This window comes from Gorilla gorilla, chromosome 6 (genome assembly GCF_029281585.2).
Source record: "Gorilla gorilla gorilla isolate KB3781 chromosome 6, NHGRI_mGorGor1-v2.1_pri, whole genome shotgun sequence".
Classification (NCBI taxonomy): Eukaryota; Metazoa; Chordata; class Mammalia; order Primates; family Hominidae; genus Gorilla; species Gorilla gorilla.
This window is the reverse complement of record NC_073230.2, coordinates 163,612,912-163,634,245: the sequence shown is the minus strand read 5'-3', so window position 1 is coordinate 163,634,245 and position 21,334 is coordinate 163,612,912. Positions and strand designations below refer to the sequence as shown.

At 48.9% G+C, this 21,334-nt stretch overlaps 1 protein-coding gene across 4 annotated transcripts in view; it reads right to left on the bottom strand.

Annotated features, from left to right (window-relative positions):
- Positions 1–21,334, bottom strand: part of DPP6 (dipeptidyl peptidase like 6) — a 1,146,878-nt gene that overhangs the window by 113,222 nt on the left and 1,012,322 nt on the right. For all 4 annotated transcript variants that reach the window (XM_063708874.1, XM_019031374.4, XM_019031372.4 and 1 more), the window contains 2 exons: positions 10,858–11,012; positions 7,487–7,584 (listed from right to left, as the gene is read on the bottom strand). In XM_063708874.1, the coding sequence (XP_063564944.1) occupies positions 7,487–7,584; positions 10,858–11,012 (253 nt within the window). The remainder of the gene's footprint in view (positions 1–7,486; positions 7,585–10,857; positions 11,013–21,334) is intronic.

The following is a 21,334-nucleotide window of genomic DNA, read 5'->3' as shown; positions in this document are numbered from 1 at the left end:
TGACAGCTGTGACTCAGATTTCCAGCCTCCTACAGCACTGAACATTTTTATTAATGATCCCATGATCAACAGGAACTTTGTGAATTTCCTTTTCAGCACATCAGTAAAGATCTGGCATTTCTCTAGTCTGGAGCTTCTCCATCACCCTAGTCACTGGGAATGGCTTCTCACCCTAATGAATAACAAAGACCCTGCCCTGGTCTGATGCTGTAAGCACAAGGCTGTAAACAAAGCTGTCTGCTGGAGCCAATCTCCTTGAACTGGTGCCCCCTAAGATGAATCCATTTGAGTATTTAGGTACCCAGATGATTTCTTTAACACACAAGGTGAAAACAGAGATAGGACTACAGGTGAGGGGAACAGAGCACATTTGTGCAATTGTAATTTACACCCAGACCACGTCCAAAAAAAATTGGAAGACAAATTCAGATAAAACAATATATCTTCCCAGACAAAAGAGAGGTTAGGACTATGTTTAGGTAAGATGGCAGACTCAGGGATGGGGTGGAATGGGGGGTTGGGCATATCTATAATTTGTAAAATGCTGCTGCTGAGAAGGGCTTCTCTGCCTTGGCCACACTTAGGAATCACGGGAAGATGTCTGAACAACCCCAACATCCAGATGGACCACAGCCTGAGGGAGGAAAGCAGGAAGAACGGAGGTTTTGCCAGCAAACCCTCCAAATGAGCTTTGTGCCACCTGAAAGTTCAAGCACAAAGGGAAATACAGTAGGCGTGACAGCTCTTAAACAATGCTGAGCAATGGCTCTGGTGATGGGAGACTCGTGCTCAAGTCCTGGTTCTACTACTAATTAAAAGTGCAGCCATAGGCAAGTCAGGTCATTGTAAATGTGACAGGTTATTGACATTGTAAATGTGAGACAGGAGAGCTTGTTTATGATGGGGAAGGAGGCAGAGGAGACCTAAGAATGGAGAGCAACAGGGACCAAGTGAGAGCTGACAGTGGTGGTGGTGGAAGTAGAAGTGATGATGGTGGTGGTGGTGGAGGCGATGGTGGGGGTGGTGGTGATAGTAGCGGTGGGGGTGGAGGTGGTGGTAGGGGTGGTGGCAGCAGAGGTTGTGGAGATGATGGAGGTGGTGGAGGTGATGGTGGAGCTGGTGGTGGTAGAGGCTGTGGAGATGATGGAGGTGGTGGAGGTGACAGTGGACCTGGTGGTGGTAGAAGTTGTGGGGGTGATGGATGTGGTAGAGGTAGTGGAGATGATGGTGGGGGTGGAGGTGATAGTGGTGATAGTGGTGCTGGTGGTGGTGGTAGAAGTTGTGGAGGTAATGGAGGTGGTGTGGAGGTGATGGTGGGGGTGATGGTGATGGTGGTGGAGGTGGTGATGATGGGTTGGTGGTGATGGTGGTGGTGGTAGTGGTGGTGGTGGTGGAGGTGATGGTGGTGGTAGAGGTTGTGGAGGTGATGGAGGTGATGGTGGGGGTAGTTGTGGTGGTGGTGGTGGAGGTTGTGGAGGTGATGGAGGTGATGGTGGGGGTAGTTGTGGTGGTGGTGGTGGAGGTTGTGGAGGTGATGGAGGTGATGGTGGGGGTAGTTGTGGTGGTGGTGGTGGAGGTTGTGGAGGTGATGGAGGTGATGGTGAGGGTAGAGCTGGTGGTGGAAGTTGTAGAGGTTGTGGAGGTGATGGAGGTGATGGTGAGGGTAGTTGTGGTGGTGGAAGTTGTAGAGGTTGTGGAGGTTATAGAGGTGGTGGTGGTGATGGTGGAGCTGGTGGTGAAGGTGGTGGTGGAAGTTGTAGAGGTTGTGGAGGTGGTGGTGGTGGTGGTGTGGTGGTGGTGGAGGTCATATAGGTGGTGAAGGTTGGGGAAGAGGTGGTAGTGATGATGGTGGTGGTTTTTTTGGGGGGGGTGCTCAAGCCATTAGGTATGAGAACTCTATTGTTCTGTGCTGTTTTCATGGCTCTGATGACCCTCAGCTTTCCCAAAACTCGTGCACATACCATGTTTTGTATAAATTGGAAAGAGAGAAGGCTGAGTTTCACATCAGGGTCAGCATGGAGGTGTCACGGGCAGTGCATGTTGGGGAGAAGCCTGGAGGCAGAGAAGGCCATGAGGGTGTAAGCTGCCCAGGAGCTGGGGGCATCTGGCGTCACTGTGCGCAGTTAGAAGCCGTGGGCTAGTCAAATACACATGGGTGTGCTAGGTCTTCACATGGTGCTCACAGGAAAATAGGAGAAACAGACATCTATGTCTGGAGCTCTGTTTCTATCCTGTAGCTTATCTGGCTCTCTATCACAATGTCATTGATGTAAAGTAAGCGTGCACATACCCAAGCAACAATACAGGCTTTACAAAAACACAGAGTAACAAAGGTCCTCTAAGCATGCGACGTAGGTGCCTATGAGGTGGTGAGGGCATGGGAGTAGGGGCTAAAGTTGAAAAAGAGCAAATCAATAAAATGAGAGAGGCCTGCATGGACCGACCACGCTTCTGTGCCAGGAGCTGCACAGCATCTAAATCCTTGGTGCTTGGGATCAAAACAAATAAATGGAAGCAAAAGAAAATGAAAGTGAGAGGCCTCTGAGCCTTTCGTGAGCCGTGGAAGTGGGTGGTGGAGGAGTGAGCCCCCACAGCTGCACACAGGTGCATCAGGGACATGGTTGGTTTTGTGTCTTGGGTTCTGGGAGCCCTTTACCACCTCTACTTGCCAGGGAATCAGGAGAAGAGCAGCTGCACTGCATCCAAACAGGATCTTTGGAGGCAAATAACAGCACATATCAGCGCAGGGCAACATGTCTTCAGAATGATCGTGCTGGCTATCTGCCGCATCTTAACTCAACACGCAGCTCAACTGCTCGGGAAAGGCCGGAGCAAACCAGCAAAAAACAAGCGCATTTGTTTTATCAGTGCAGCTGGGTTTCTGTGTGAAAGCATAAGAACCACAGCACAGCGATTTGCATTTATTTTTTTCCACCCACAGGATAAGACAGTGTTTATTCTTTCCTGGTCAGGTTCAGTTTAACAAGGCCTGGGTCCCTGCATTAGCCTGAGGAAGGCTGAGCTCTACTCTGGGCCCACCGCTCTTAGTTCTCTTTAATAGAACCGTTTCCCAAGAGGGCCTCCAATTTTGCCCCGGGATCCTTCTGACATCTGCAAAACCATCCTGAACACTTCCCACTCACCCCACAAGGGGCACCTCTGCTCCTAGGTGCGGCTCCTGCCACACTTCCTTGCAGCCCCTGGCTACAAGCTGTCCAGGCCTCTTGGAATGTGAGCTCTCATTAGGAGAGGCCACACGTCTTAATCACCCAAGGGCCTCACACAGCAGATGCCACATGGATGATGAGTAAGTGCTTGCCAATGCAAAGATTTGAAAGTGCAGACTTAACTCTCCCTGCATCTGAGAACCATCGGAGAAGTCAATCTAGTTAACAAGCAAACAAACAGGAAAAAATAATTGAAAATGAGTGGCATAAAGGTTAGATAGCAGATACATGAACTGCTTTCTCCCTTCCTCTTGGTTCGTGAGCTAGCCTGCCGAAATAAACTGCAGGCTTCCAGAAACCTCTGCATCTCTCCCTTCCTAGGTGCTCAGGGGCATGGCTTAGGGTTCATTCCTTTTGTGTCCCTCCACAGACGAGGTGTCTTAGTTTCAGTTAGTTCCTTTAGCATCTTGTGCTTGAGAGGACAAGACGTCATCCATGGCTAAATAGCAAGTAAGTTTTGGTTCTTAGAAAGGTACCAGCACAACTGAAGATGTCTCAAGCTTCAAGAATCTCATGCAAATAAGATTTTACCGGCTAATTTTGAAGTCAATACATCCATCCAGCCAAGGTTCCAGAGCCCTGCTGCAGAACTGGAGCCAGGGCCCGCCCCACAGGAACTAACGTCCCTGCCTCAACAACTTCCTGTTCTAGGTGGCAGGCGGGAAAATGAAAATGAAACAATTTAAAAAGTATCTAAAAATTCCACTGGGATGAATTGAAGGAAGAAAATGGAAGCGGGGTGGGGCTGCCATGTGAAATGTGGTTATCAGGGAAGTCACTGTGGGAACCATATATTTGATCAGGACCTAAGTGGGGAGGAGCTCTCTGGGCAGAGGGGAGCCTCTGTGCAGATCCTTGTATGGGAGTGACCCAGCTGATGTGAGGGGGGATAGAAAGGGTGCATGGCCTATCTATCTATCAATCATCTATCTATCTATCTGTCTATCTATGTATCTATCTATCTATCTATCTATCTATCTATCTATCTATCTATCTATCTATCTATCATGGGGACTCCTGAGGCCACTGTAGGAAGTCTGGCCTTTACTTGGAGAGAAATAGAAGCCACTAGATGTCTGGGAGCAGCGGGTACGTGGCCTGATGTCATTTAAAGGGTTACTCTGGCTGCTGTGTGGGGTCAGCAGTGGGTGGGGCAGGAGGGGGCAGTGCTGGTGGGCCAGGCCAGGGAGGAGTGGGGAGCGGCGGGGGGTTGCAGGCTGATGCCAGGCACCTGCCAAGGAGGGTCCCCAGCACAGAGGGACGTAAAGGAGGCCGGGGATCCTGGAAGGTGGAGTTGCCCTGGACCATGATGGGGAGACTGCAGGGAGCAGGTGTAGACAAGGAGAGTGGGAGGTTGGCTTTGACCGGGTTCGGCCTGAGATGCTGTGTAGACAGTGTCAGCAAATGGATCTGAAGGTGGTAAAGACGCAGGTGGGATCACTGGGCCCTCCTCCAGGGACATGCTGGGCTTGATTTCCAATTGCAGGGGCGGTCTCAACCCTGCTGGGGTAGGCGTCTCTCCCGGATGGCTGAGTAACCCGGCAGACTCACCCTAGGATGTCCTTGTTCAATTGCCTCTATACAACTAGCTTCTCGATGGTTCTATGGTCTCTTTTTAAGAGCTCACTAGCTCCCTTATTAATTAATGAGTTAAATAAAGTCTTGGACACATGTTGATTGATTTTGTCTGAGAATCACAATTTGACCATTTAAAAATTATATGGTGACCACGCCCAGTAGAAATGCTGGTTGGGTGGTTGGCTTTTTGAACCTAGAGTCCTGACCCAGGCCAGGTTGAGGTACACAGGTGAGAGTTGTCCACATACAAGGGGTACGTATAGCCACAGGATGGAACGATTGGAGGAACCAGCCCTATGATCCGTGCCTTATCTCATCTAACTTTCACAACTGTCCACGAGAGTAAACATGTTTCTTATTAAAATTATCTCCATTTTACAGATGAGGAAACTGAAGCAGGGAGGCTGAGTAACTTGACAGAGTCCACAGAGCCAGAACTTGAACCCAGGCAGTTGGCTAGAGAATCTTCACTTGAAACCAGTAGTCCTCAATCTGGGGACACTGGGCAATGGCTGGAGACATTTGTGATGGTCACAACTGGAGGGGGAAAAGGCGGATATGACAGCATCTAATGTGTAAGGCCAGGGATGCTGCCTAATGCTCTAGGGCACACAGGACTGCCCCCTACAGCACGGAATTGCTGAGCCCCAAATGTCCGTAGCATGGACGTGCAGAAACTCTGACCTCAACCGTGACACTGCCACCCTCCAGACCAGGTGGCCTCCTCTTCCACACGTTTCCACAGCCCTTCTCACACCTGCAGGGATTTACTTGCTAGTAATGACTTCCTCAGGATCCAGGTTCCCCTCCACACTGTGAACTCCATGGTTCATTTGCCACCAAATTCCCAGTGCTCAGGCAAATGGTTGGCAAATACTAAACATCTGCTCTACATTGAGTCTGGGATTTCTGATATATCTGTGCGGACTTTTAAAAACTCTCAAAGATGTGTGATAGAGAAGCAGTATAAGAAAGTGTGACATTTACATGCTACAAATTTACATTGCATATAAAATGCATTATTGCATTGAGCTTAGGAAATGAGAGCAACCAGAAAACCTGAAGCCCAGCATCCAGGCTTCAAGTCCTGGCTGACGCTAATTTTTCATTGTCCTTGAAGCTAATCAAGCCTGTGGAAACAGCATCACCAAACTGACTACACGAGATTTTCAATTAACTCAAACAGATGGCTGAAATTTTCCAGGTGACTTTCCATATTAATTCAGTGAGTTTGCTGGACCAGGCCCCAGGAGGCTTGGCAGGGATGGGGGCTGAAAGGAAAACAATAAAATATATGGAACTTCAGGAGAAAAGCCAAAGCAATCATCTGAACTTTTTTTTTTAAATCTCAGCAAAAATATCACCAGCCAAATCAATTCAACTCTCCAAACCAGTGCATACCTTGGGCTGACACCCCAGTGACCAGTTGTCCCTGAGACCAGCTGCTGGAGGCCAGGTTCATTAAACCTCTAGAGACACAGGCCCTCCTATGTTGGGGAGAAGACCCATGCACGGCTGAGAGGGACAGGCAGTGCCTCGCCCTTCCTAGAGCCCTGGGCTTCTGGGCTTCATGCATCCACTTGGGGATCTTACAACATTATAAGTTTCACTGAAGAAAGACAAGGGGAAGGAATCGCAGTAGAATTCTGCAGAGGCCTTGGGCTTCTGTGCAGGAGCTCAGGGTGTGGGGCAAAGGTGGCATTGGAGCCACTGCAGGAGACCAGCCCATCATTCAGAGAGGTCCAGAGTCACCAGGTGCTGGAGCATCCATCCCGGAGCTAGACCCGAGGCCTCGATTCCTGCCCTTCCAGAAGCTCCCAGAAGCTACTAGTAATATGGAGCTTTGAATGGAAGAATAAAGGCCCAGGCTAGAGGTATAGCAAAATATGGGTTGAGTCTTTGCTGAGCCTCAGAATGAGTTATTCTTAGTTTAAATAGTGCCATTCATGAAATTTCAGAATCTATACATGAGTGGGTCCTGGCACCCCTAAAATCCCCTCCTCTTTTTGAGTCTCTCATCAATATTCTTAACAGAGAGAAGGCTGATGATGTTATAGCTGGACTCTGGAAGTATAATCATTCCCCACGCTGCTTGAATTTGGGGAAAATACTAAACTGATATTCAGATCACTACATTCGATCCTAAATCAGTTGTTTTGATTTAGAAAAAATCGACCACAATCAGATGCTAATAATAATAACTCAATAACATTGTTAATACCTTCCACAGGGTTGTGACCTTACCAACTGGGAGATGTGGCTTTATTAGAATAGGATTTGCCACTGGCAAATTGCTCCACGCTCTAAAAAATGCTCTAAATACAGAGCACCATTTATGGAAGGTCAGACTCCATGGATTGTCTTGGGAAGACCGCATCATTTCCTCTGGTGTCCCCCTGAGGCAGGCCTGGGGCCCAGTCATGCCCCTCCCAGAGGAGCCCAGCTCTCAGGAGGATAACCTGCACCTGACCTAAGGTAAAAAATAATAGTACTTGGTGAATGGTATTCTTTTCCTAGAAAATGGAATCATAAAGCAGTGAGGAAATCTTTAGGAAAGGTACCTTTTTCTTGGATGTTTAAATTTGTTGTAAGATAAATCTGATCCAGAAGAGACCATGCACATTGAACATTCATCTTAGTTTTTTTTTTTTTTTTTGGTAACATAACAGAAGGAAGCAAACCTCATCCGTGGATCATCAGGCGGCATCATCTCCAGATCATGGGTGGGTCCATTTAAGCCAATAACGTGTAGGGAAATGCTGGGGTTCTCACTTCCAGCCTGGGAATTAAAAAGGGGCAGAGACATAAACAAGCAGCCTTATACAAGAGTGAACTTCAGCTCTGCAAAGCCTTTCCTGGGAGATTCCGAGGTGGGACTCCAGGACACTGGAGCTCCATATTAAGGAGCAGAATTAATGTGGAGAACAAATGGTTCATGTGCAGGGTTTCAAAAGGACAAAGGGCTAAGTGGGCTGATTCTTGCTTTTCTAGAATCCCATCTGCTTCCCATTCCACCCAACTCCCCGGTTTGGCAATGTCAAGTGAGTACTGAGCCCCTTGCTTAAAAGAGAAGACGAGAAGAGGAGTGGGGGAGAAAAGATGGATTGGATGCCAGGAAGGGGAGAGTTGGAGGTGAGCAAATGATGGGCATTGAGGAGCGGTGGCCATGCTCAGCATGGGGAGAGATTAAGTCCTTCAAAAAGGAACTGGGGCACTATTCTGCTTCCCTGCTCCCCACTCTCTGGGGGACAAGTATGGGTCTGGGGAGAAATGTGGGGCTTCCTCTTTAGGGGGACTTCAGGGTCTTGTCTGATGTTCTCACTTCCACCCTGCAGAAGATGTTCAGGTTTACAGAGGCTATCAGGCCCACAACAGGGCATGTCAGGCAGGCTTGCCTATTCATGCCTCTGATTTAGGAGTGGGTGGGAATGGGGCAAGGAGCATCTGAATTCTGTCAGCCAGAATGTTGGTTTTCTATTAAAATATGAAACCCCAAATCTTGAGTAATATGGGATTTCATAATCCCAGCTTCAGAGCACCTTCTGAGAGTTCACTGTAAAATCAAGGGCACCCTATTGGATTCCAGGTTATCACTCCTAGACTGGGGAAACTCCCACAAAAAGATAATCATTGGAACCATTCATCTCTGGGTTGGATGAAGGTCAGACAGCCACCAGCTCTTCTGGCGGGTGGGGTGGCTGTGAACAGCTGGTAAGAAATGTAGAAGGGTTAGAAGGAACTAGCATCAGTCCCATACACTTTTCTCTATTTAATTATGCTTCCAACTAAAATCCTGGACCCTTCCACATGCTACAGACTAAGACCAATCAAGGTTAGCTGAAAAAGGAGTGAAATAATTCTGTCGAAGGCAAATCCATGCCATGTTAACATCCAGATGCTCTCAGAATTGGAAAAGGCAGAAAGGAAGGCTGTGGCCATAAGGGCCTCATTCTTCTTCCTTCTGGGGCTCTCTTAGATGTTGACCATGCTGATCAAAGGCTGTTGAAAGGAGCCTGTATTACCAGGTGTATGGATGGAACAAGTTCCTCAATTCATACGGTGCAGCCCTAACCCCCAGTGTGATGCTATTTGGAAGTAAGACCTTTGGGAGGTGATTGAGGTTAGACAAGGTCATGAGGGTGGCACCCTTGTGATGAGATCCGTGTCCACAAAAGGAGAGGAAGAGACACCAGAGCCCTCTCTTGCCCCTTCATGTGAAGACATGGCGAGAAGGCGGCTGTCTGCAAGCCAGGAAGAGAGCCCTCACCAGGAACCAAATCAGCTGGAACCCTAATCTTGGACTTCCAGCCGCCAAAACTGTGAGAAAGAAATTCCTGCTGTTTAAGCTGCCTAGGTCTGTGTTATTTTGTTGTGGCAGCTGGAACTGACTAAGACACCAGGTGTTTCCTTTCTCTAGGCTGTGACTCTGGGAACCTCACTGGCCTCATATATCTGCCTTGTAAGTTATCACTCCTCTTGCTGCAAACTGTAAGCCAGCTGGTCTGTGGGGGTGATTATGGCAGAGCAGGCACATACCATCAGCTTTCAGAGCTCTCTGGTGGGCTAGGATGCTGAGGTTTAAATGCCCCCTGGCAGAGGCAGCTCATGGCAGGAAGTGAGCCTCCAGTCACCAGGCAGGGTGCAGGCAGGAAACTGCTCACCTCCACCAAGCCCAGGGGTCTTGGAGAAGTCTAGTGAAGCCAGAGGCCAGCATGGCAGAAACTATGTGTCCATGGGAGCTGTGTCCATACTCGGGCACTGGCTTCTCTCCAGCTGAGTGGCTGTGGAGGTTTTAGTATCAGGCCCTACACTCACACTGGGATGCTTTGAGTTGGTAATACAGTGAAATTTGGATATCCCTGCTCCCCCCAATATTCCCTCCCAGCCACTGGACACTTGCTGTTCTACTGGCTCATTGGGTCAGAACATGACTGTCTTGGCCCCTCTAGGCTGCTGTAACAAAATACCATAAACTGACTGGCTCACAAACAATAGCAATGTATCTCTCACAGCTCTGGGGACTGGAAGTCCAAGATCAAGGTGCTGGCTGATTCAGTATCTGGCGAGGGCCCAATTTCCGGTTCACAGAGGATGCTTTCTTGCTGTATGGTCACACGGTGGAATCAGAGAGGGGTCTCTCTGGGGTCTCTTTTATAAGGTGATATGGTTTGACTGTGTACCCACCCAAATCTCATCTTGAATTCCCAAGATGAGGGAGGGACCTGGTGGGAGGTAATTGAATCATGGGAGCAGGTCTTTCCCATGCTGTTCTCATGATAGTGAGTAAGTCTCACAAGATCTGATGGTTTTAAAAAGGTGAGTTTCCCGGCACAAACTCTCTCCTCTTGTCTGCCGCCATGTAAGACGTGCCTTTCACCTTCTGACATGATCGTGAGGCCTCCCCAGCCACGTGGAACTGTAAGTCCAATAAATCTTTCTTTTCTCAATTGCCGAGTCTTGGGTATGTCTTAATCAGCAGCATGAAAATAGACAAATACTTAAGGGCACTAATCCCAATCATGAAGGCTCTGCCCTCCATGTCTTGTCACCTCCCAGTGATCTCCCTCCTAATACCATCACCTTGGGGGTTAGGATTTTAATGTATGAATTTGGCAAGGACACAAACATTTAGCCCGTAGCAGTGACCATGAACAAAACAGCCTTGCCCAGACCCAGGGGACCAGGGGCAGATGGAAGTCTTTCCGCCTTCCCAGAGGCCAAACTCAAAGTAGAAATAAGATGCGTGGGAGAGGGCAGGTGCACCTTCATCACTGGGGAGTGGTGAGGGGAGGTACCCTGTGTGTTTTGGTTCGGTGAAGCTGAGTCAGGTGATGAACATTAGTTCGGTTACCTAAAAGAAGTAAACCTGCCAATGACTCAGCTCAACAGAGGCGGGAATGTAATGCAATGTAATGAGACATGATTAATCTTTCTTGTGTTAACTGCTTTGCTCATACACATGTCTGATGATCACGTCTGCACACTGAGTGAGCAGGGTTGGGGTGTTCATGAATAATTTAAAGAATTTGCTGTGCGGTGTCCCTTTGCCTACCTTGGGATAGTGGTAGGGCTTCACGGTGGGGTAGATGGAGCCGGTGTAAGTTGGGAGCTCCATGATGGGGACACGGGAATCATTGATGGTGGCGTAGGCGAGTCTCGTGCCATCCGGAGACCACCAGTGTGCGATGTGTGTCTTCAAAATCTCCTCTAAGGGAAAACAGAGTAGAGAAATGTGAATAGTAACAAGTGAGTGGAAATTGGAGCTGCACCGGCAGGAACATGAGGTGGCCAGGAAAGAAACGAGTCCCTGCAGAGCCCCTTATCTGCTACAACCTTTGAGGAACCTTCACTGTGTCCTGCACATGCTTCCATTCCATGGGGGCTCAAGAAATGTCTGATGCTGATGACTAAGTCCAGCACAGGAAAACCCCATTAACCAAAGCTCAATCAAACAGATGCTAATCGTCTGGAAACACTTTTTTTTTTCTTTGCACACATTTGAGCACTATGAGCCCAACACGTCCTTTTCAGTTGAACTATGATTGTACTATTGTTGATTATTACTTAATATGATTTGAAAAACAGCACTGGAGAAAGTAAATTCACATGGAAGCGTGTCCCATGCAGACGGAACCAAATGAGAAAGTGAACTCTGGCAGAGGCTGAGTCTCCCAAAAGCAGACCAGGGATTTACGCACACACAGAGCTCCCTCCTCAGATAATGAGTCCAAAGGCCCAGCATGCTCCTTGCAGCACACAAAGGGTGCAAGCTCACTCTGTGTGGCTTCTTACAAGAAGGGTACAAGCTCACTATGCATGGCAGAAAACCAAAATGGGTCCATCTCCAGAAGGACTGAAATGAAAGACTGATTCTTTTGGGCTTCAACCAGAAACACCCACTATTCCTTCCTAGCCCATCAGTGTCCTGGTTAGAGTTTTAACGACAGATGAGTTTTGTAGGGTGTGATATCTATTCTAGAGGGGAAAATTCTACAGTGTTTTTTTCAACACGTTGGGAGAATACACTTCCCAAGGGTAACCAGTCAGAGAATCCATTTCATTGTGAACAGCTCTTAGGTCAAGGGGTTCTGTCTTGTACAGGGTCTATAGATAGTGTAAACTAATTCCCTCTAGATTTGCTTCTAAAATAATGATTACTATAATTCATGAGTCCCATTCAACTCGCTATTATTAGGTGCATACCATAAATCTGCTCTATGTACCTGTAGTGTAGAAAGGTGATTAAGAAGCCTGAAAACACATTGCAAAGACAAAACGAGGGCATCAAATGCAACAGAACAATGTAAATTGGAAGGAAGCCAAGGGCTGACTGCCCACAGGAGGGCACAGTCCCAGACAGGGAAGAAGCAGCCCACATCAACAGCCTCCCAGGTCCCGCAGGAGGCAGCAGGAGGAGACCAGCTGGCCGGGAGGAGGGTTCATGAAGGGGGGCTTAGCGCCGGGTCAGTGTCATCCATGGTGGCATTTCACAGCCAAGCCCAGAGGCCTGCAGCAGGCACGCTGCCCATGCTCCTCCTGGGGTGGGAGCAGGAGCCAGGCTCTAAGGGCAGTGGGGCTGAGGGTGTGATGTGCCTGCATGCCCTGCCCCTCCCTGCCCAGATGTCTGTGGCATCTGGCGTGGCACTGATGGGGATGCTGCAGCTCATTGAGCCTCGCTCCCCTGTCACGTGAGTCTTCCTTATCTTGCCTTGGTCAGACTCCCCAGCAGAGAGCCCCCCACCGAAGGCAATGCCGAGTCTGCTGCAGACTCCTGAACATCTCAGTAGTCTCCTGAAATACAAACCCTGTGGCGGGTTTGACCTCCTGTACTCTGGTGCATCCCGGAGTATGGAGAGCAGTGCTCAGGGAAAAATGAATTCAGGAGCCCTGGTGCGCTGGACTTGAGCCCCAGTCCTGCTGTGTGTTCTTGAGTCCCGATCTGCAAAGCTAGGGGCACAACAGCCGCCTCTAGCATCCCCTTCCCCTCTGCGTCTGTCTCACAGCCTCAGAAGCTTTGGCAGTGCCAACAGAAGCTCAGAGGCCTGTGGAGGTCAGTGAGGAGAAGACAAAGGAAGGAGGCCAGACCTCCAGGGTCTGTAATTTTCCAGTTGCTTTGGCAGCCACGAGGTGGACGTTCAGGTGCGAGTTTGGGATGAGGTGACTCAGAAGTGACTTTATGCAGAGTCACCAGATCTGCCCGGGCTGCTCGCCTGGAATGGTGAGTAATTGACTCCAGCAGATGGTCTGCTGGAAAAAATAGGCACCATTTGCAATGCAATTTGTGGGTGATTGTGCTCAATCACGTCTGCGCCGCAGGGCCACAAGAAAGGGGCCAGTGGGGCTGGAGTAGAGTCCCTGGGAGTGAGCAGAATTCACCGGGCAGAGCGAGAACGTGCAGAGCCCACAGAAATCAGCACAGGAGCCCTGCAGTGGTTTCCACGGGACATTAATTCACAGCCGACTCGGGAAAATCCAAAACAGAAAAACGGCTGGCTGCAACAAGGGCTTTAAAAATGAAGCAGCTTTGGACAGAAACAAACAAACAACAATAACAACAAAACCCCCGAAGAGACAACTCATTTATTTCTTTCCTTTGAACCCAAAGCAATCTTTTCTGAGACCAGAGGGATGATAAATCATCGGCCACGTGCAACATCAGGCCACTTTCATTCCTACCCCGTAGGTTCCACGAGAGGCCACCAGGCAAGGGGGGGACAAGGGTCACCCCTCATTTCCACCCAAGGTGGTTTGTATCTCATTTCTAGACTCGCTCTCTGACCTAAAGGAAATGCTGCTGCTTGGTTCTGACCAGCACAGTCCAAAGTGGGTCATGCTTGTTGGGACAAGAGACTGAAAAAAATGTGGGTGAAGGCTGGCCACAAGGCTGGGCTGAAAATACTCTATTTCCATCGATCTTATCAGCAAATGCCAGAGTGTTTCCATGAAGCTCAATTCACTCTTCAGAGAACTGGGAGGTAGAACAAAACCATCACTACAGGTTACCAAATGTAACGGTTAGAAGGAAACTTAGAGACACGCCTTTAATCTCAGCACTTTGGGAGGCCGAGGTGGGTGGATCACTTGAGGTCAGGAGTTCGAGACCATTCTGGTCAACATGGTGAAACCCTGTCTGTACTAAAAATACAAAAATTAGCTGGGCGCACACCTGTAATCCCAGCTACTCGGGAGGCTGAGGCAGGAGAATCATTACTTGAACCTGGGAGGTTGCGGTGAGCCGAGATCTTGCCACCGTACTCCAGCCTGGGTGACAGAGTGAGACCAGGTCTCAAAAAAATAAAATAAAAGAAGGGAACTTAGCGACCATTGGGTCATCAGGTTCAGGGATGACAGGTATCTGGTGTGTGTGATGGCAGAGGGTAGTTCCTCTGAATGTCATCCCACATCGAGACAGTGGCACATGTGAAGAACCTGTGCCACGCCAAAATGCCAGCCGTACAAAACTAGGGCAGCTTTAGTTTATTTTCCCTAAGTGTCCTTGAACACATCGCTCCTTGCCATTTTTATTTTCCTGTACGTTAGTTGCTCATTAATGTGATAATGAAGTATAAGAAACTAAGGGGTAAAAAAGTGCTGGGCAGAAGAAACCTTGACATTTTAGCATTAATTCCAAATGTCCCTATTCTGCAAACATTTTTCTGCAGGATTCCAGCTTAATGAGGCAGTTGGCTTAAATGCCATGCACCAAATGCAGTTTAGAAGCAGAGTTTTGCAGAAGAAGAAAACCTATTTCATCAACGAAATTAATTGCATGGACGCCTGCCTTGGAACAAAATGAATCACTTGGCTTTCTGAGCAAGTATAATTAACTCGGGAAAACTAGAGAATACATCTTTTCTTCACCTTCCCTGTCCTGCTGGGGGGCTATTTTAGCATCAGAAAAGAAAGATACATCCGGGGACAGTCGGTGGTCAATGGCTGCTTCTCTCTTGAAGATGGCAAAAGTTGTATCCAGAGCTTCAGCCCCGGGTAGGATCTGGGCTGGGTATTTTTCATTTTTTGTCACTATACCTTGAAGAAGCCAGTGCCATTATCTGGAGTGTTATTGATTCCTGCCAAGCAGCATTAAGGTCATATCCAGTAGGAGAAAAATCCCTTTGTGCTCAAGGCAATAAAGGCCAATGCAACAATGAAGGGGAATCTTCACATTTTCCAGGTTGTTTGACAGATGAAGAGGTGACCACCACTATTATTTCCTATTTGCCTAGTGAGGTTTAGGGAGGTTTGCAGGGGAGTCCATTGGACTGTTGTGCGCATGTGTGTGCTGCTGATACAGATGCTGGGGCTGCACTTCAGGCAGGAGAACTGGTATTTGGTGGGGGCAGTGAGGAGGATACAGGCTCCTTTTCTGCAAAACCTCTTCAGGTGAGTTTGGTGCACATTCTGGTTAACAATGACTAGCTAGAAGAGAGGAAATCCTGGCATTTGCAACATAGTACATAAACCTGGAGGACTTGTGCTAAGTGAAATAAACCAGAAACAGAAAGACGAATGCCGAATGATCTCATTCATATGTGTGCTGTGGTTTGGAAGTGGTTTGTCTGTCCCCACTGAAGCTCATGTTGAAATCTAATTCCCAATGTGGAGGTGTTGGGAGGTGGGGACTAGTGGGAGGTGTCTGGGTTATGGGGGTGGATCTCTCATGAATGGTTTGGTGCTGCTTTCTTAGGAGTGAGTTGTCTCTCTGGAGAGAATGTGATGCACCTACAAGCTTATATTAAGTGCCCCTTTACAACTGAGGAATTGGAGGTTCAGGGAAATTAACCTTATTGAACAAAGACTGAGTACTCAGTACACACAATTCCCTAGGGTATAGTAAAGTAGAGACAAAGCTTGGAAGTTTGTAATACAGTAAACAGAAGCAGAGCTGCAACTTGCAACTCGGGGAAAGTGGGCAAGGTAGAAACCAGAAAGAACTATGAGGTCTGGGAACACAGAGAGGCCTCTTTCTTGTTGGAGGAAATTAGAGAAGGCTCTTGTGGAAGGTGGAATGGCAGAACCTGCTCATTGTCCTCCAACACCCACGCTCCCTTCTCTTTTTAGTAAAAGAACCAATGGCTTGTAGGTGGGCACACGGCCTCCCAGGATAAAGACCTTTCCCAGACTCCCCAGATGTGAGGTTGGGTGTGTGCTGAGTTCCTGCTGCTGGGATGAGAAAAGGTGATGAGTGACACCTGTCTCCCGCCTTTAAGGAGAAAGGGTGTGACCACCGCCTCTCTTTCCCACTTCTTGCTGGCTGGAGTGGAGATCTCATTGGCCACGCAGGTGACAGTAACACTATCATGGACCTAACAGGTCAAGAATAAGGTGAATTCTTGAGGTCCTTAGTATAACATCAGATGAAGCTCCTCTAGCAAATCCACTGAGCGAGAGTGGACAATTCCATTCACAAGAGGAAGACAGAGCTGCCCAACAGGTGCCATTTTAGCTTCTACAGAGGACCCAAGCCCGGGAAAGGACAGCTCTCCCCTCTGTATCCCGGCAATGCTTTAACAAGGAAGAGAGACTCTGCTTCCAAATGACAGCCAAGGCCTAAGATGCAGTGCCCAGGGCACAGAGGTGAAGAGCGCCCACAGAGCTCAGGTGTGGTGCAGATGGAGGCAGGGCATCCAATTCCACAGGTCTGCTGCAAGGTGAGTGCACAGCAGAAAGGGCACAGGGGTGTGGGTAGAGAGGGCACCAAGAGGAGTTCTAGAAAGTACAAAAAGGGAGGCCGGGAGTGAGGCAGACTTAAAGTCCCCTTGGCAGTTGTATCTAGGGGGCTCCCCACACCCTCCTGCCGCACCTGCCAATGAAGTCCAGCTAAAGAGAAATCCAAAGCCAGCTTAGGGAGCACAGACGTGAGGCTGAAGGGAAATAGGAGGCTTTAGGGTTCTCTGGGGAAACTGAACTTGTTGCTGTTTCTCTAAGAGTTCTTCTCACATGCGCTCCTGCAGAATAGGCTCCTTAGGACCTCACTGGCCTTGTTTTTCTGGGTGAGGAAAGGCCAAGGTGGGAGGCTAGGATGCATTTTTATTAGGAGCACGCAGGCTGCTGATGGAGGCTGTGGAATCCACAGCTAAATCCTCGCATCTATATCTCATCATATGGACAAGCGAACTGTGCCTAGCTCAGGGGTAGGAAGAGGGTGAGGAGACACATTTATTTCATCTCTCTCTCTTCCCTCGGCAGCAAGCCATTTTTCTTTTCTTTCTTTCCTTTCTTTTCTCCCTTTCCCTTTCTTTCTTTCTCTCTCTCTCTCTCTCCTTCCTTCCTTCCTTCCTTTTTTTGAGATGGAGTCTCGATCTATCATCCAGGCTGGAGTGCAGTGGCACAATCTCGGCTCACTGCAACCTCTGCCTCCCAGGTTCAAGTGATTCTCCTGCCTCAGCCTTCTGAGTAGCTAGGATTACAGGCACCCGCCATCACACCCAGCTAATTTCTGTATTTTTAGTAGAGACGGGGTTTCACCATGTTGGCCAGGCTGGTCTCAAACTCCTGACCTCGGGTGATCCACCTGCCTGGGCCTCCCAAAGTGCTGGGATTACAGGCGTGAGCCACCGCACCCAGCTGGCAGCAGAGCCATTTCTAAATGGCCAGAAGTCAAAGGCAGCCACGATGTGGAACTAGCACGACTAAGATTTCTCCTTCTCTTGCTGTTAAAACAGTCCCCTGCCACTTCCACACTTTGGTGATTTTCTTAGTACTTGCTATTTCATTGCACCATCCGAGGCAGGTTGGACACATTGGGAGCCTCCTGTTGCCTGGATTTTCTTTTAGGAACTCGGTATCCCAGAATTCAAAACTTGTGTTTTCTTTAAGACAGAATGTAAAGTTATAAACTCCCTCCAAAAGCAGAACATAAAATGTTCCTGAGTTTTTAACTGCAGGAGAGATGGCGGAGCCCTTGCTTGAAGCAGGAGGATCACAGGAAGCCTTCTCTTTTCTACAGGTTCTAAGCTTCCGGGTCTACTGAGCCCTGACGGTTACTATTTTGTGGTCTTTCCCAGGGTCAGTGTTGTGCAGAGGCTCAGTGGAAGCAAGGCCATCGGGTCCAATGCCATGCTCAGTCTGCGAATTCAACTACTGCGGAAGGCCGTGGGGCACACAGCTGCCTGGAGTAGGCACGGAACATCAGAAGCCTCTTCCCAAGATGCCTCCATGGATACTTCTTGCCATTATTTGTGGTTAGGGGTTATTCATGCCCTTTCTCTATGAAGTCACTGATGTCTCAGTATAATTTACTTCACAGAGACTGGCGCCTTGGTGAGTGTGGCACACTGTATTTTCCAAAACTAGCCTCAGTGCTACTTCCAGGGCGTGAGACTCCCCAAAGAAGAGGTGATTCTTTGCTCCTTGAACCAGGGCAGTGTTTTGAATGAAGAGAATGTGGCAGAAAGTGATGGCTTGTGAGACTAGGTCATAAAGGGTGTGTTATAGTTCAGATGTGTGTCCCTGTCTGAATCTCATGTTGAATTGTCATTCTGATACTAGAGTGGGGCCAGGTGGGAGCCACTGAATCATGGGGCTGGATTTCTCACGAATGGTTTAGCACCATCTACTCCGTGCTGTCCTCATGATAGTGAGCGGCTTCTCATGAGATCTGACTGTTTGGGACATGGATGAAGCTGGAAACCATCATTCTGAGCAAACTATCGCAAGGACAGAAAACCAAACACTGCATGTTCTCACTCATAGGTGGGAATTGAACAATGAGGACACTTGGACACAGGGTGGGGAACATCACACACCAGGGCCTGTCATGGGGTGGGGGAAGGGGATGATAGCATTAGGAGATATACCTAATGTAAATGACGAGTTAATGGGTGCAGCACACCAACATGGCACATGTATACCTATGTAACAAACCCTAGAACTTAAAGTATAATAAAAAATAAAAATAAAATAAAACCTTGAAAAAAAAAAGTGTGGTGCCTCCCTCACCCCTACTCACTCCCTCTCACTCCTGCTCCCACCACGTGATGCACCCGCTCCCCATTGGCCTTCTGCCGTGACTGGAAGCTTCCTGAGGCCTCTCCAGAAGCAGATGCCTCTATGCTTCCTGCACAGTCTGCAGAACTGGGAGCCAATTAAACCTCTTTTCTTTCTAAATTACCCAGCCTCAGGGATTTCTTTATCACAATGCAAGAACGGCCTCACACAGGGTGGTATGGCTTTCCCCTGGCTCTCTCTTGCTTGGGTCACTCACTCTGAACACCACCTTCAATGTTGTGAGCAAGCCCTGGCCAAATGGAGAGGCCACATTTGGTGTCCTGGCTGACACAGAGCAGGCCTCATCTAGCAGCTGGCGTCAGCCATGGACGCGTGAGTGAGCAAGACCTGCCCCTAGACTGTTCAGTCCCTTCTGGTCACCCCAGTTGGTGCAGAGCAGAGGAGGAAAGAGCTATGCCCAGTTTATAGACTTGCAGTTTTATGCCATTGTATTTTAGATCGCTGAGCTCAAATTTAGTTTCAAAAAAGTTTTGAGCTGGGTGCGGTGGCTCACACCTATAATCTCAGCACTTTGGGAGGCCAAGGTGGGTGGATCACTTAAGGTCAAGAGTTTGAGACCAGCCTGGTCAACATGGTGAAACCCTGTCTCTACTAAAAATACAAAAATTAGCCGGGCATGGTGGCAGGCGCCTGTAGTCCCAGCTATCCGGGAGGCTGAGGCAGGAGAATCGCTTGAAACAGGGAAGCGGAGGTTGCAGTGAGTCGAGATCGCACCATTGCACTCAAGCCTGGGCGACAGAGCAAGACTGTCTCAAAAAAAAAAAAAAAAAAGTTTTGAAAGAGGAAGGCTGAGCCAGTATGCCAGGCTCCTTTACCCTTCTTTTTGTTTTGTCTTCTCTCTTTCCTCTTCATTTGTGTTGTGGGCACCTGAGGGAGCTTCCAGAACTTCTGGGCCTGATGTCTTCTGCTCACCTGCCTCACGCTCAAACAGGTCCCAGTGTGGCAAGGATGTTCTCGTTTCTCACTCATTTGTTAATCGATTGGGTCATCCACCCACTCAGTTGCTCAAGAGACAAGAGATAAGCAAGCATCCTAATAATGAAACAATGCCTCAAAGAGTTAAAGAAACGAATGGCTAACAGAAGTTCTTGAGCTCGCAGAATGGCAGACAAGAACAGAAACAACCTGCTGAAACACTGACGCTCCCTCCGCCCCGAGGTAAGAGAACTGGCTGAAGTCTGTCAGAACCAAGTTGGTCAACTGAGGTCTGTGCAGAATGAGCTTGCTGATGTCATGGACTGAATTTCCACCCCACCCCCCTGAATTTGCACACACAGCCCATGAGTAATCGTGAAGAAATAATTGTGCGTGCCGAAGGACTTTCCAAACCTCCCCGTTCCTTCCACCAATCACCTGCTAATCCCAGAATCCGCCTGCTGAATCCTTTTCTTTTAAAAATAAAATTACTGCCTTGAAGCCAGCACAGGGAGGCAGAGTTGAGCTGGATGCCTGTCTCCTTGGGAATAGACTTATTTTTTTGTTTTGAGACAGAATCTCGCTCTGTCACCTAGGCTGGAGTGCAATGGCATGATTTCTGCTCACTGCAACCTCCACCTGCTGGGTTCAAGTGATTCTTCTGCCCCAGCCTCCCGAGTAGCTGGGACTACAGGTGTGCACCACCATGCCCAGCTAATTTTTTATATTTTTAGTAGAGACGGGGTTTCACCATATTGGCCAGGATGGTCTTGAACTCCTGACCTCGTGATCCGCCCTCCCAAGGCCATGAGCCACCGTGCCCAGCTGGGAATAGACTTTTAATATAAAGCTTTTCTTTTCTGAAAATCCTGGTGTCACCGTATTGGCATCTAGTGCACAGGCAGCGAGCCCCTTCTGCAACCCCATGGATTGGGGACACGCTATCTGGCTGGACACAGAGAGGGGCCTTACAGGGAATTGGAGGAACAGAATGGATGTCTTCTGGCCTGCGCACTGTGGAACAATGCTGGAGGTTTGAATTCAAGCTTATTTTTGAAGTAGGGGATCCCATCTTGGGCCTCCCCTGGAATTCAGACAAGAGCTAAAGGCTGTGCTAAGAGCCGGATTTGCATAAGGCTCAGGGAGAGGGAAGCGGAAGGAAAGACCGCACAGTGGCCTCTGCCTGGCCTCGAGAGTCCAGCCCGTGGGTGGTCCCCTTCCGTCCTATTGCCGCTGCCCCTTGTGCTTTAGGCACAAGAGACAGGCTGCTCCTGGGAGAACGTCCCCGTGCTCTTGTGTGATTGAGAAGCCTCACTGCTCACCCTCCTTCTCCCTTCCCTACTGTTAATTGCCTGCTGATGTGAAGGAGGCATTTAAAGTACAAGTGGCTCCTCTTTGGGGAGGATAATCAAGTGACAAGCAAACATGTGAAGACTGGGGAAGCAGTGAGCGGAGTGCACACTTCTGGAGAGTCTGCGGGAACTTGCTGTGGAATGGGAGCATCCCTGCGGGGTGGTGGCGAGGGGTGAATTCGCACCAGAGGGCTGGAGAAGCTGGGTCTCAGGGCTTCTCCCCTTCATGGGCCTTTGCTGCCATTCACAATC